This window comes from Epinephelus fuscoguttatus, linkage group LG11 (assembly GCF_011397635.1).
Source record: "Epinephelus fuscoguttatus linkage group LG11, E.fuscoguttatus.final_Chr_v1".
Taxonomy (NCBI): domain Eukaryota; kingdom Metazoa; phylum Chordata; class Actinopteri; order Perciformes; family Serranidae; genus Epinephelus; species Epinephelus fuscoguttatus.
The window spans coordinates 22488171-22502455 of record NC_064762.1 but is presented as its reverse complement, the minus strand read 5'-3'; the positions used below and the strand labels follow the sequence as shown (position 1 = coordinate 22502455).

Sequence of the window (14285 nt, the reverse complement as noted above, 5' to 3'; positions counted from 1 at the left end):
TTTCATCATGGACCATCAGGGACAACAGAAATGATGAAGCGAGAAATATAATAAAGTAGGTATAGGTGCTAGGGGTGTGGCATATCGTCTTGTTCATGATAATCCCAGTATAATTTTTGATATCATATAAAAAATTCATAGATTCATATTGTGATACTCACAATATTACGACATGTTTACATATTGACGTCATACTGTTACCCACGGTAACAACAAGCATGGCTGAAAGTGAAATTATTACTGACTCTGTGTTGGTTCCAAAAAGAGGAGCGACTTCAGTAGTGTGGAATAAACTGTGGCGTCGTGGATGTTTTATGAACAACCCTGGACTTCTCACACTGAGTTACCACTCAGAGGGAACTCATTCAGCGCCTCCTCTGACAGCAGCACAGCGTCTCTCCCTCTCCTCTCTCGCCGTGCGAACACAGGAGTCAGTGTCGTCAAGTGATTTTGTCATAAACCTTTGGTAATGTAAACCTACGTGACTCCTCCAGCTTGACAAAAACCTACATATATGTGAATGTGCGATAGTTGTGGTATCATAACAGCCTGTCACAGGCTACAGCGTGATGATTAGAGGAGAAATGGCAGAGCATAAACGTCCAGGTGGAGTCAAACAACTTAACCATTTAGGGTTTTGCTAAAAGAAGGAAATCACCTGTTGATTTATATATTTAGATCCCAGGGTACATTTTTGTTATTTTTGGGAGCTGTTTAAATGTCTAATTTGAGGTCGAGTTTATTTTGTTGACCTAGTAATATTGTATACAAAATCAGAATCTCACTCTGAGTTACTGTTGTTCACAAACTAAAGAAAGAAACTAAAGAAAAATATTTTTGTTTAGCTTTTACTGTTGCAATTCTACTTTCTTGAATTAATGATCATTTTTAATTTTTGTTTCACTAATTTGTCATATCGTCAAGAATATCGTTATCACAGAAATACCCTGAAATATCGTGATATAATTTTAGGGCCATATGGCCCACCCCTAGTAGATGCTATAGAAATGCTGTTAAAGTATCAAAATCCAACCACTCAATCCACAGAGAAATGCCATAGTCCATATTCACGATCTGTGCCTTTAAACAAGCCACTAGGACTTGAAGCAGCTGTGCGGAACTTTACGTTTTCGTTGATTATAGCGCCCCTTTGGTCAAAGCGGTATGACACCCACAGCACAGGGATACGAACTAGGGACAGTTTTATGAATGGTAAAAAATTCCGCACAGCTGCTTTAAGTGAAACAGTGATGTCATAACTGGACTACATTTCAAACTTGAAACATAAACAAAATGGAACCCTTTGTATATCCTATTGAAATGCTTTGCACATTTGGTGAATGACATCAGCTGACGGGACGTAAACATGGACACAAAAACAAGTTTTTGCCAAGCAATACAAGTCCAATGAAACCAACTACAAAGATAGAAAGTGCCGTTACAGTGCCGTTACAGTGCCATTACGGTCATTCCCTTAGCTGTGATGATGGTGCAAGAGCAAAAATGTGGAAGACCTGGAAATGCTGATCAGTCAGAGCAGATTGGGCTTTTACAGAAGAGGGTGCATGAAGAGACGGATGCTGAAATGGAGCATATCAGATGGAGGGTGAATACAGTCGTTCCAGCACAGACAGTAGGAGCACAATAGAGTGTTTTTTTGAGCATTAAATCATCTAATAGAAACCCAAAATACAGGTATGCGCCTGAAAAAGAGCTTAACATGGTAACTTTAACTAAAGCAGACTGCGTGTGTCTCTTTGTTGCAGGTTGTTGCATAGACTGACCTAAGGGTCTTATGTTTTCATATTAAAAGCTCTTCTTGTGCTATGTAAACATTTCCCTCCCGAAAATCCACTTTGACGTCAATATTTAATCTACTGTTGGATGTAAAAATTGTGCATGTCTTAATGCAAGTGAAAATGTGCTTGAGCTGACAACCCCCTGAGCATACTGAAGGTCCACCATACTACTCTTGAGGCAAGCAATGTCTATTAATTAATTTAATATATGTGATCTAGTATATATTTTATTTATGATTTTATTTTTTATTTAGAATTTTACATTTGGCACGTAATTAGCCCTCAGACTAAAGTCCTGGTTCATATTTCATGTTTAAACCGACACCTGGAGAAACAACCCCACACCAACACAGTCCTGCGGTGTTTGCCGGAGGGCTATTTTTGGTCTAAACGCAGCCTTAATGATTCATTAAGGTGAAGCTTGAAAGAGGGGATTTTGAATCTGGCTTATTTTGTTGATTCACTGACTTTTTATCCAGTGATACCAGCGGGTCAAAGGGTTCATCAGTCCAATGAAATATCTCAACATCTACCGGATAGATTGGCACAGACATTCATTGTTCCCAGACAATGTAGCCTTATGGCTTTGTTGGTTCCCTGGCTTTACCAATAGCACCACCATGAGGTTCACGTGTGCTTTGTTGATACAGATGATCATGTGTACCCCAGAATTAAATGAGATTAATTTTCATCTAGGCTCATGTTTATGACCAGATACCTGCAAAACTAATGACGTTCCCATCAGCCTCAGCTGTACTGTATGTTAAGTACTAATTAAGAAATGCCATCATGCTAACATAATAAACTAAGATGGGGAACATGTAAACATTATACCCTGCAAAATATGAGCATGCTAGGGTCCTGACACACCAAGCCGATTGTTGGCTAGTCAGCATTGGGCTGTCAGTTACTGTCTGTCGGCCAAGTTTTTGCAGTATGAGTTTTTGTAGTATCAGCCCTTCTTGGCTGTCTGTTAGGCAATTCAGCTCATTGAATCGGCGTGAGACCTGATGGAACCCATCAGTGCTGAGTGCGCGAGAAGAGAAACAGAAGTGAGGAAAGTAAACAAATGACTGAAATCAAGAGGGCATGAGATTAAAACAAACTTGTAATTTTAGGTAAGATTTTTTTTTTTTTTTTTTTTTAGCCATTTTGCTCTTCAGCAGAAATGGTTCGTAAGTGCTTGTGTTATTGTTGGCTAGCTTACGGTGAATACCCTTTGTTCTTCTTGTTGTTAATGTGCTAGCTTGCTAACTAGCATCTTGAATCTGTCCTGTCCATCTTCTGGTTTCCCTTTTAGAATGACGAATACAGACTACCGCTCTCTGCTAGTATGGAGAGTCATTTCCTCTTATGCAAGCACAGAATGTATGTGCTTGGTGGTTGTAGTCTCTGTTGTGTTCAGGTGCAACTTTCTGGCTGAGACCCAGGCAACATGAGGCAATGTAATTGATTGTGTTGTTGTTGTTATTCACAAGCGTATGGTAAATACCCTTTGTTCTTTTAGCATATGTTTGTGTAGTTAATGTGCTAGTTTGCTAGCTAGCGGCTTGAATCTGTCTTGTCAATTTTGCAGTTTCCCTTTTTAAATGATGAATACAGACTACCGCCACCTGCTGGTGTGGAGAGTTATTTCCTCTCAAGCATGCGCAGAACGCACATGCTAGTTGGCTGTTGGGTATGGTCTTTGTGGCTAGTTGTTTGATGTCAGTTCGGTGTGTCTGGGCCTTAAGTGTTTTCATTTTTAGCATGTTAGCATGCCTCACAGAGCCACCAGCGTGGCTATATACTCTTTTTCTTCTTATTTACTGTATGTGTGTTATCAGAATTCTGTGCTGGTCATGGACTGTACCTAATGAACACCATGTTCAGGTAGTATATACAGTATGTATACCTGGTACCAAAGAGCAAAGATCAATGTTCTTGTTTGGAGGGGATGCGTCTCCCCACCAATGCAAAGATAGCAGATCATTTATGAATGAGACTGCACATGGCTATGAGTCGAAATCGTGATTTTGATATGATTAATGGATAATCCTACAACGTGAGTGTGTTTGCCTCTGCTAAGCTGTCGAAACCAAAGCATTTGTAAACCAAGATCAGTGACAATTTGGAAGTTTTACAATGCCCGCCTTTCTCTCTCCCTCTCTGTCACTTTCTTTCTCATTGCTTTCATTGCTTCTCATCGCTGCATCCTTTCAGCTCTCCATTTTTCTCCTATCGCTTCATTTGACTTGTGCTCTCCTGGGCTCTCCCTTCTTATCTCCTGCTCTCCTAGCGCTTTCCTTTTCTTATTCTCCTGCCTTTCATGTGTCCTTTTCCACTATCTAATGTCTTTTTCCTGGTGTCTGTCTAACAAACAGCCTCCTATAGATGCGTATACGCCATCTGGCTGCTCGCTGCCAACAGTCAGCTCACTACAAACGCCATTCCCCAGGCCTTTTAGCATCCTGAATTTTCATCCTCATAAAGTCTTGTAATTTGCAGAGGCAGAATTTTCTGTTGACCAAGCCAGCTAACTAGCTAGGCACAGCTAAGCCTGGTGGGTACTTGACTATGCCTGTGGTCATGCCTGTTTTGTTAACAGTGCAGGCAGGAACATTCCTTGGGGCACTGAACCACAAAGGGACACTAAAACCTTGGATTAATAAGTAGATATACATTCAATATCTCTCTAATTAAGTGGAATGTTTGCCCATGCTGGTACAATTACAGCGTTTGAGTGCACTGAATACTGATCTCCTTTAAACTTGCAATGGATCCTGAATTTGCAAGTGTTATGTTATGCCGGGCTTTTATTCTATGGTTAACCAGTTTTTGTTTCATACCCTGCGAATGGCTTGAGATGATAAAGGGTTTTGTGTAGTGCGTGGATGGCAGGAAGCTTCACACCTTCAGGACACTGTAATTTTCTAATTGTGTTACTCCTGAACCGTTATCATCCTTTCTCTGCTGTATCATTTTGTGGTAAATGCCACCAATCAACTGTGGTCACCTTCACTGAGAAATGTGACGAGCATGTTTCTTTGTGGCTTCTATACTTAGCACTTCTTTGTATTGTTCCCCTAATCTTGTGCCCATGTGGGAAATTGACATTGTTGGTATTTTATGTTGCAGCCCTACCAGTTCCCACCTTTCCTCATTTATCTCTACACGGTTATCCCACTTTCTTTTAAGTGTTTCCCCCAGGATATGAGTCATTTATAGACAGAGAAAGGAGGCATGGTATATGCATCTGTGACAGGGTATTTCTGTCTGGAAAACATATAGCTCGGGGGGGAAAATCAAAGATAGCGATAAAGTCATTATGGGACCTGCTGATTTTCTTCCCTCAAATGGGAAGTTGGAAAAACAAAACATAACAAGAAAATCCACATTGAAATAATCAGAACATACAGGGTGCCCCTCTGTCATTTGCTTTGTGTCGGAACAGAAGGAAACAGAATAATTTAGAGGAGAAAACAAGTTGAATGTTTACAGTAAGGGAAAAAATATATTTTATTGGATTATTATTTATGCAGTTGGAATACTGAGAAAAGCTAGTCTCACCCAGAGGTCTGTCCCTCCTTTAGGACTGGATAATGTTTGAAATATTTTATTCTAATTCCAATACAGTTTCTAAATATTGGTTCTGACACCAAACTGTACTTTTTTTCAATACCTTACTTTTAGAAATATGTTTTTCTAGAAAACATTTTTCTCATTAAGCTCTTAAACATTGTCCAGTCACAAGCAGCCTTACCAGAACTTTGCCTCAATAAAGTAATGATGGAAACATATTGGCTCTAGCTTTCAGCGCTAACTTTTAAAAGCAGTTGCCGGGCTGGCTACCAGGCATTAGGGGTGTGCCATATCATATCATTCACAATAATACTGACATCATTTTTATTTTATGAAAAATTCATATCGTGATATTGGCAATATTTCAACTTCTTGACATATTGACGTCATGTTGTTATGCATAGCAAAAACAAGCATGGCTGAAAGCAAAATTATTACTGACTATGCGGTTGTTCCAGAAAGAGGGGCAGCTTTAGTAGTGTGGATTAAACTGTGGCGTCCCGAATGTTTTATGGCAGTTTGTTGATGTATATTAGGAGCAGTAGGCCTACGTTTATTTTATCCATCTTTAGCTTGAGAAAAATCTTTAATTGGCTATCTGTTTAAAGAAGTTGGTGTGATGCTGTCTCTGTGGGAGATGACGGCACCATCAGGTTAACGATACAAAACAACAAAATATCATCAACAACAAACAACCATCATTCCTTCATATATCCATCCAACCATTTTCGTAACTGCTTATCCTCTTGAGGGTCGTGGAGGGGCTGGAGCCTATCCCAGCTGACACTGGGCGAGAGGCAGGGTACACCCTGGACAGGTCACCAGACTATCACAGGGCTGACACATAGAGACAGACAACCATTCACACTCACATTCACACCTACAGACAATTTAGAGTCACCAATTAACCTGCATGTCTTTGGACTGTGGGAGGAAGCTGGAGTACCCAGAGAAAACCCACGCTGACACAGGAGAGCATGCAAACTCCTCACAGAAGGGCTCCCCCACCCCGGGGTTCAAACCTTAAACCCTCTTGCTGTGAGGTGACAGTGCTAACCACTGCACCACTGTGCTGCCAAGTAAACATCATGTTTGTTTCTCAAATACAGACTCTGGGCTAGCTAGCATCATTCATCACCTGCGTGCCTTATTCATCCTGTGACATTAGCTTGTCAGTTGCACCACATCATATCTGTTCTTTATCTGAAGATCCACCAGTCGAGGTAAAGATGTAAAGGGCTCCTCATTTGTCAGACCACAAAACAAAGTGTTGAAAAGTTTTATAAGGCTCTCTGTTGGAGGCATTAATCTTGTAAATGGCGGTGTTCATTGGCCCGTCAGTGGGTATGCCTGCTCTGGCAGCCTCCACCTTTTTATCACCAATTATCCCTATTTTTTGGATGTTAAAATGTGTTTGCCACTGATGACAACCAAAGGCAAAGATCAGCAGTTGCTAATTTCTCAAAATTTGCCTGTCCAGCCCCGTTGAAGTTAAAAATCTGAATCAATTTCATTAGATTGTGATAATGTAATGGGAATATTGATAAAGGTTGACCCCCCTTCTCTCTCTGTTGGGAGTGGATACTAGCTGCAGGCAGTTGGATAAAAACTTTGCCTGAATAAAACCATGTGTAAAACTGCCAAAGATGTCGTTTTAGTTTGGAACTATGTCTACAAATCTGAACAGACGTTCAATACCAGTTTTAGTACTTGAAATTTTAGATTCCAGAGGCCACAGACACATATCTGTCTGTATCAGAAGAAAGTAATGAGATTCATACCCTGCCCTTGTGTCTGTTAACCCACTGGTGCATGCTGCTGTTCTACTACAACTTGTACGTTCAGTGGACAGCATGAGAGAGCGCAGGCCTGGTATAGCAGACTAAATTCTGAACCCACAAAGGGGAAACCAGTCTTCTTGTGGAACAATGGTTCGTTGATCAAAGAGCTAATTTGCCAAAGAGAGTGTATTCCTTTGAGGTTCTCTGTGGAGATATTACTGCCTTATGAGTGAGTCTGAGAGCAGCAGGAGAAACATAATGTTCCCTGCCATGTAAAGACTGGAACAAGAGTTCCCCAAGTTCATAAACTCCATCACAAATGTATTATGAATGGTGGAGCTCCGTATTTTGTGTCTGGATGGTGTCACTCCCGGTTCTCCAGTTTCACAGCTATGTTAATCTTATGCGATATTTATTAGGCTCGGTATAGATCACAGGCTTAAAATACAGTGCAGGAATTCTGTGTCAGTGCAGACCTATATGCTTTAAGTCATGACGCATACAGGAAATATATGCAGAGGCTTTGGAGTTGAGATGAAATTTAAAAGAGCTTTGTGATCTAATTAAGTAGCTGTGGGAGGCAGACATACTGCATCTCTGTACATTTGTGCCAAGGAGTGCAGGCCTCAGAATATGCCCATTCCCCCTTATGTGAATCATGCCAATGCTGTTATATAAGCAAAGACAGGCCTGGGAATATTTTTTTTGTTCAATATTTAATGCTTCTACCAATTTATATTCAGTTCATGCTCAGGCATACACACACATAAATTGAAGCCTCTGTTTCTGTCCTTGTTTTTCACATGTTTTTTATGTACCCTTTCTGTGAAAGGCCATTTTTAATGACTCATTATGCCATTTATTTGGGAGTGTGTTGTGGATGTGTTTGCAGCTGTATTAGGGCCTGTCAGTGGCAGTTAGAGAAGCCACTTTAGTCTGACAGAACACGGGCCTCAAACTTGTTTTGCGTAAATCAGGGGTTTACGAACGCACACACACCCGCGCGCACACGGACAAAAAAAAAAACTCCTTGGGTTTTAAGACTGAAAGAGAGTGAAGGTTTTGTCTGCCAGGCATATCCCTTCTGGTGCGATGAGATTAGCTGGGGCTCTTTGTGTGCTTGTGTGTGTGTGTTTGTGTGTGTGAATGCTTTTCTTTTTATTGTTGTTTTATTTGGATCCCCGTTAGTTGTCAGTGTTGGATCACCTTTTTTCCTTCTGTTCACAAGACCCCCGTACATGTTCACAAGTGTGTATTTTGGGCGGATAGGTGCATTGTAAATGAATGTTTTCCACCTTTGTTCGCACATGCAGCTGTGCACCGTGCACACATATGTGTCTTTGTGCATGGACAGTTGGCCTTGATGTGCTTTGGAGGTCTGGCAGTGCACCGGGGGCTTTCTTCTGCCCAGAGAGGTGACCTTCGTAATCAGCCCTGCTCAACTCTGTGCCCAGGGCTTCTGCCAAGCAGGACTCAGCCTGAAGGGGCCAATGCCAGACCACCAGCGCCCCCCCGCCCTCCAACACCTCCAATCCAGGTCCTTGCATCAGCCCCTGGCCCTACACAGCCTTGATAGAAAGGAGCTTACCTTGGCCTTTAAGCAAGGACAGGCAAAGAGCAGCTGTCAGTCACACAAGCTGGACTCACAGGGGCTGGAGGATTTGGATTGATGCTGGAAACAGAACAGGAATGGATATAATAAGGCTGAAGATTAATACGGATATCCCTCACTGCATCACAACATAATATTTAATCTTGGCAGAGTAACATAATGTATAGTTGTTATTCTAGTAAAAAAGACACTGAAAGGCTCAGTGAACGTCAGATGTTGGTCAGTTTTGTCAGTTCTTTGACAGAAAGCTACACTGACATGCCAAACTCTCTATGTATTAAAAATAAAAGATAAAAGGTGCAAGTTGTCTGACCTGAACAGGGAAATTAAAGCTCCATCAGAGCTGAAAATGAGTCAAATAAGTCTACTGACAGCCTGTTACTGATAGACGGTTAAGTCAGTTTTATTAAATAGCCAAAAATCTTTTATCTCAAAGGACTTTACAATCTGCACATCCTGCTGCACCCTCTATCCTTAGAACCTCAGTTTTATCCTGAAAACCCCATTAAATTTGGTTTTAACTTGGGTCGTGCTAAAATGTGTCATCTATCTGCATAAAATAAATCGCCAATTTTAATAATCCATTAATCACTTAAGTCGTTTAGAAACCCAAAATGCCAAACATTTGCTGGTTTCAGCTTCCCAAATGTGAGCATTTGCTGTTTTTTTTTGCTCTGGAGTGTTTCATAGCAAATGGAATGTCTTTGGGTTTTGGGCTGTTGGCTGCACAAAAGAAAGCAATCTGAGGATATCACTGTGGGCGCTGGGAAACTATGATGAGAATTTTTCTCAGGTTTCTGATATTTTATAGGTTGAACTTTTGATGACTGGACAAAAGTGATGTCTGCGTTAAAGGTATACTCTCCTGAGTCCCTGTGAGTCCTCATATGAGGAAATCTCATTTTCGGTTTACCTGACCTTCTACTTCATCCTGCTTAACCTGACCTGCTGTCCTCGTTCATGGACACTTTTTGTCCCATCTGGTGGCCCTGGCAGAGCGTAGAGAAGACAATCAACCTTGACTATTTAGAGGAAGTGAAAGTCGTAATAATGGAAGGATAATTTGCACAATGCACTGATCCATGTATAAACAAGATGGCAGCCATCTCTGCCAAGTCGGGGAGGGGGGGGAAGCAACTTTTTATTCATTTGATTAAAATGTGCTATATATCGTGATATGTATTGTTATCGGGATATGAAATGACCTATATCGTGATATGAGATTATGGTCATATCGCCCAACCCTACTGTTAATTAGGAAGTTCTCGTTTGAAGACACTGGGACTTAATTATCATTGACAATGTTTAGTTTTTTTAATACAAATATGCTAATAGCTAGGAGAAAAAGTTCAGTTCTCAGGAAGATTTTATGCAGGAATTGTCAGGTAATTTGTGTTTGGAAATTGTATAGTGAAAGTGAAAGCCAATTTCAGATTCACTCTCATATCGGAACAAGATTTGTCCGCTCTACGAAGTGCCAATATTTGCATTTCTTCAGCACTGTGTGCACGATTTTCGTAGCTATCACTTAGATGCCTGCTGCTTATGGTCTGCCAGCTGGTCACTACCTTATTTAGAGTCCTGACTTCCCCTGCGTGCTTTGCCCAGGAACATCCCGAACCCAGCAACATAAGAAGTAGAGGGACATAAGCGATGACGGAATTACTTTTATATGAATCTATATATAGTTTTTTAGGAAAATCCTGCGTAGTATACGTTTAATGTTAACCGGCATAATCTGCACAGCCCTAAACTTGAGCTGTGCTGTCAAAAATGTTGAATAAGTATTGAATACCCAGTGATCTTATGCTCATCATGCTCCTCTTTCCATCCAGGAGAGGCCCACGATAAGGACGTCCAGGTGGTGGAGTTGCCTATAGTGGACAGTCTCCACCCACGGCCCCCCTACCTGCCCCTAGCGATCCCCGAGGACCTGGCCCCACGCCTGCACCGTCTGCATGGTGACCCCTCCGTCTGGTGGGTGTCGCAGTTCGTAAAGTACCTGGTGCGCCCGCAGACGTGGCTGGAGAAGGAGATCCAGCAGACTACCGCCAAGCTGGGCTTCAAACACCCCATCATCGGGTAAGGAAGCATCTCAGTCTGTGTGGCTTTGTCTGCTCCTTTTTCTCTCTGCCTTTATATAACACTTCTATAATAATGACTTTGTTACTATAGCATATCTCTGCATAAAGTTTACAAAGCGCTTCACAATCAAAGCAAACAGAAGGCATAGGAGGAAGAAAACAAAGACATAGCCGTAAGGGCTGTGGTGGAAAACAAACAGCGCTCTGGGTGAGGTTAATATGAGGTTAATACAATAGTATTAAAAGTAACTTAATTCGATGATAGTGTTTTGTTTGGCTAATTTCCTACCTTTATTTATCTTTGGGAGGCTTTTGCTTTTTTCATTACTTCCCTGCTTTACACTAATACAGCTCATATTCATGCAAATCAACTCGATTAAAGAAATTTCATCACTCTGTACTCATCACTCAGTTTTTTTTGTTTTTTTTTTCTAACAGCGGCGCATGATATGGCTGATTCGGCCTTGTTTCATGTATTAATGTACCCATGAGGGTTTTTAGTCTCCAGTCCAATCCAAGTCATTTAATACCGAAGACCTCCTGATCTGATATTGTTGCTAAAGCAATTAAATGGCTGAGAAGTGAAAGCATCTCTGACAGATTTTAAAATCAGTAAAAGCGAACAAGACAAGGAAAGCAGAGCTTATAACGCCGTTAATGACCACATTAAAAAATGAATAGCCCGCCAGCTCTTCTTTTATCTTCAGCAGTCTTTGTTGATTAAAGGATAAGGCTGGCTATACTCTATATTTTTCTTACTGTCAACAAATCCCATGAAAAGACCAAAAGCAACAGTGAACATATCCCACTAACAATTATTGTCTGTGTGGCCAAAGCCTGATGTTTCTTATTCCTCTGGGCCACAGAGCCCCATTGTTGTCCAAAAAACTATTAAAAACACATTAATGAGCCACAGTGTTGCACTGACAGCATGTTCCTTTATCATAGAGAAGATGGCCAGGCACTACAAGTTATATTGAATTAACCCCACATACACCACGGTCAGGGTGTCTGCAGGTCCGTCTAAAGTCTGAAAATTGACCTTGAATGTCATTAAATAATCCTAAATTTGAGTTTGTTATGTTTTAATTGCTACAAACATCAAATTTCATTTATCCATCTTTCAGTTTTGTTTTGTCAAAATGAGTCAAGCTCCTCCAAGTGAATGTCCACAATACTCATGGTACAAGTCTTTAAACCTTTTGCTTTACTTTGTACTCTTATACATAACTGTTAGCAATATGTAGAATGATCTGATTCACTCTGATAACCATTTTCCTATATAAAATCTACCTTTGCACAGGACCACATATATACCACTTACCTTTATACTTACCTGCAGTGCTTGAATAAGATGATTTCTCAAAAAATCAGTTTGAAATTTAGCTAAAAATTATCTTTAAAAGGTTTTAAAAAGCATTAAAGTGTTTGATACCTGTAAATAATGAGTTACTCGTATTAATCCTCTGCCGAAAATAGTCCCAACAAATGCACTATTACTCCCGTTGGATAATGTTTGTTACAGTGTCCAGCTGTTTTGGGAAATCACTTGGCCTTTTTACAAAAATTGATGATATATTTAAGACCTGCTTTTAAATAATTACGTTTACATTAGGGATGAATGGGCTTGAGTGCCTCAGACAGGAAGAGTGGAAAAGTTTTATAGAAGGACTAATGCATTGTTAGTTTCAGTCTGTGTTGACAACAACAAGAAGTATACAGCTATCCTCAGTGAGGCTGTACTTAGACACAGAGGTGCTTTGAGCTGTCAACATACTAACATGCTCACAGGTACAGTGCTAACGTGGTACTGTTTGGTAGGTCTGATGTTTACCATGTTCACTGTCTTAGTTTAGTGTGTTAGCGTGCTAGAACTTGTGAACAGACCCTTCGCTGTGATGGTCCAACAAAATGTCAGAGCAAGCATGGAGCCCACACTGTAACTGACGTCACGCCCTGAAGAAATATTATCACTGTTGTTTTAACAATAACAGGGAGCTCAGAGATAAACAGACAGAAGAGTTTACAATATGCATTTGAAGGATATATCCAGGATGTCAAACTCAAAAGATAAAGAGGAAAGCTGTTCTTAAAACCTCCACATCACACTGTAAAAGTGAACCACCACCTCATGAGACAGAAGACAATGAATATAAAGGGAAACTTTGCCAATATTCAACCAGCTCTGTGTCACAGAATGTCCAGATGAGCGGTGTCTGGCCTCCCCCAGTGCTGCCAGCACCAAGACCTTAGGCAGTGGACAGGCTTGGGGGTAAGCCAAACACCGTTCATCTGCACACACTGTGATGACACACAGCTGGTTGAATATCAGCAAAGTTTCCCAGCTTCCCTTCACTGGTTCCTGTACAGCAGGGTCGGTCTTTGTTTCACTGTTATAATCATTAAAAAGCAAAAGCAGCATGTGTATACATTCAGTAGGCTATATCTTCAGTAGCTAGCTAGCTAACCCTACACTTTCCAGGGTTTGATTTTGGTTTTGGAACAGGGAAGAAGCGTATATCTTTTTCCAACCTGCATGCTTTTTACAAATTGCATGAGAGTCTATGGAGCACAGCTTTATAGTTGTAGAGCCTTTGTCAAAGCTGGCTGGTGCTACACCATGATCGACCAGTCTGCATTCGAGGGCTGGGGCATAGCAAAGGGTCAATTAGCATAAAACACAAAGTACAGTCAAAGATGTCTTGCAGGTATTTGGTCATAAACTAAAGCAGTGGTTCCCAACTGGTGCCCATTCTGAATGGACCGCAAGTGACTCACAAATGCATCAAGTTTGTAAAAAAAAAACACACTTTGTTTTGAAGTATATTCAATTTCCAGCAGAGAGCTTTTATTTTGAGGTGCCTTTTTTTGTTGTAGAGTGAGTGGTTAACAGACAGCTATTTGACGGAGACAGAAAACTACCTCAACGACAAATGGCGAAGGAGAAATCTAGACCATAGGCTGGAACAGTTGGGAAGCACTGAACTAAAGTATTGAAGCTAAACTAAAGGTTAAGGGATCGCCAAAGTCTGTAGATTTCATGCCCTGGGGAACACGAATGTACACAATTTAATTTCAGTCCATCTAATAGTTGCTGATGTCAGTAAGGACCAAAGTGATAGACTGGCTGGCCATTCAACATTGCCATTACTAGAGCCATCCTTATCTTCTAACGGTCCACATGAGAGCACAGGAGCACTTCCACATTGCAGACAGGACAGTCTCTCCACATTCCGACACAATGCTCCGCAGTGCCCTGATATCTGAGCACACCACCTGGATATTACTTTTCATGAGACTTGGCATAAACGGCGCAGATGAGACGATACCAGGCGTTCCAAATATGCCATTAGCAGGTCTGATTTCAGCCTTTGTATCGTATCGTCTTTGATTGTCACTACTTAGTATTGTGTCTCCAGAGATTCTGCTCTCACAGCTTGAAACCGAC

The 14285-nt window shown here is 41.0% G+C and overlaps 1 protein-coding gene across 1 annotated transcript in view; it reads left to right on the top strand.

Moving 5' to 3' along the window:
- fut8b (fucosyltransferase 8b (alpha (1,6) fucosyltransferase)) overlaps positions 1–14285 on the top strand; it is a 134267-nt gene that overhangs the window by 106291 nt on the left and 13691 nt on the right. Inside the window, exon 7 of the mRNA XM_049590310.1 lies at positions 10589–10835. Coding sequence (XP_049446267.1) covers positions 10589–10835 — 247 coding nt within the window. The remainder of the gene's footprint in view (positions 1–10588; positions 10836–14285) is intronic.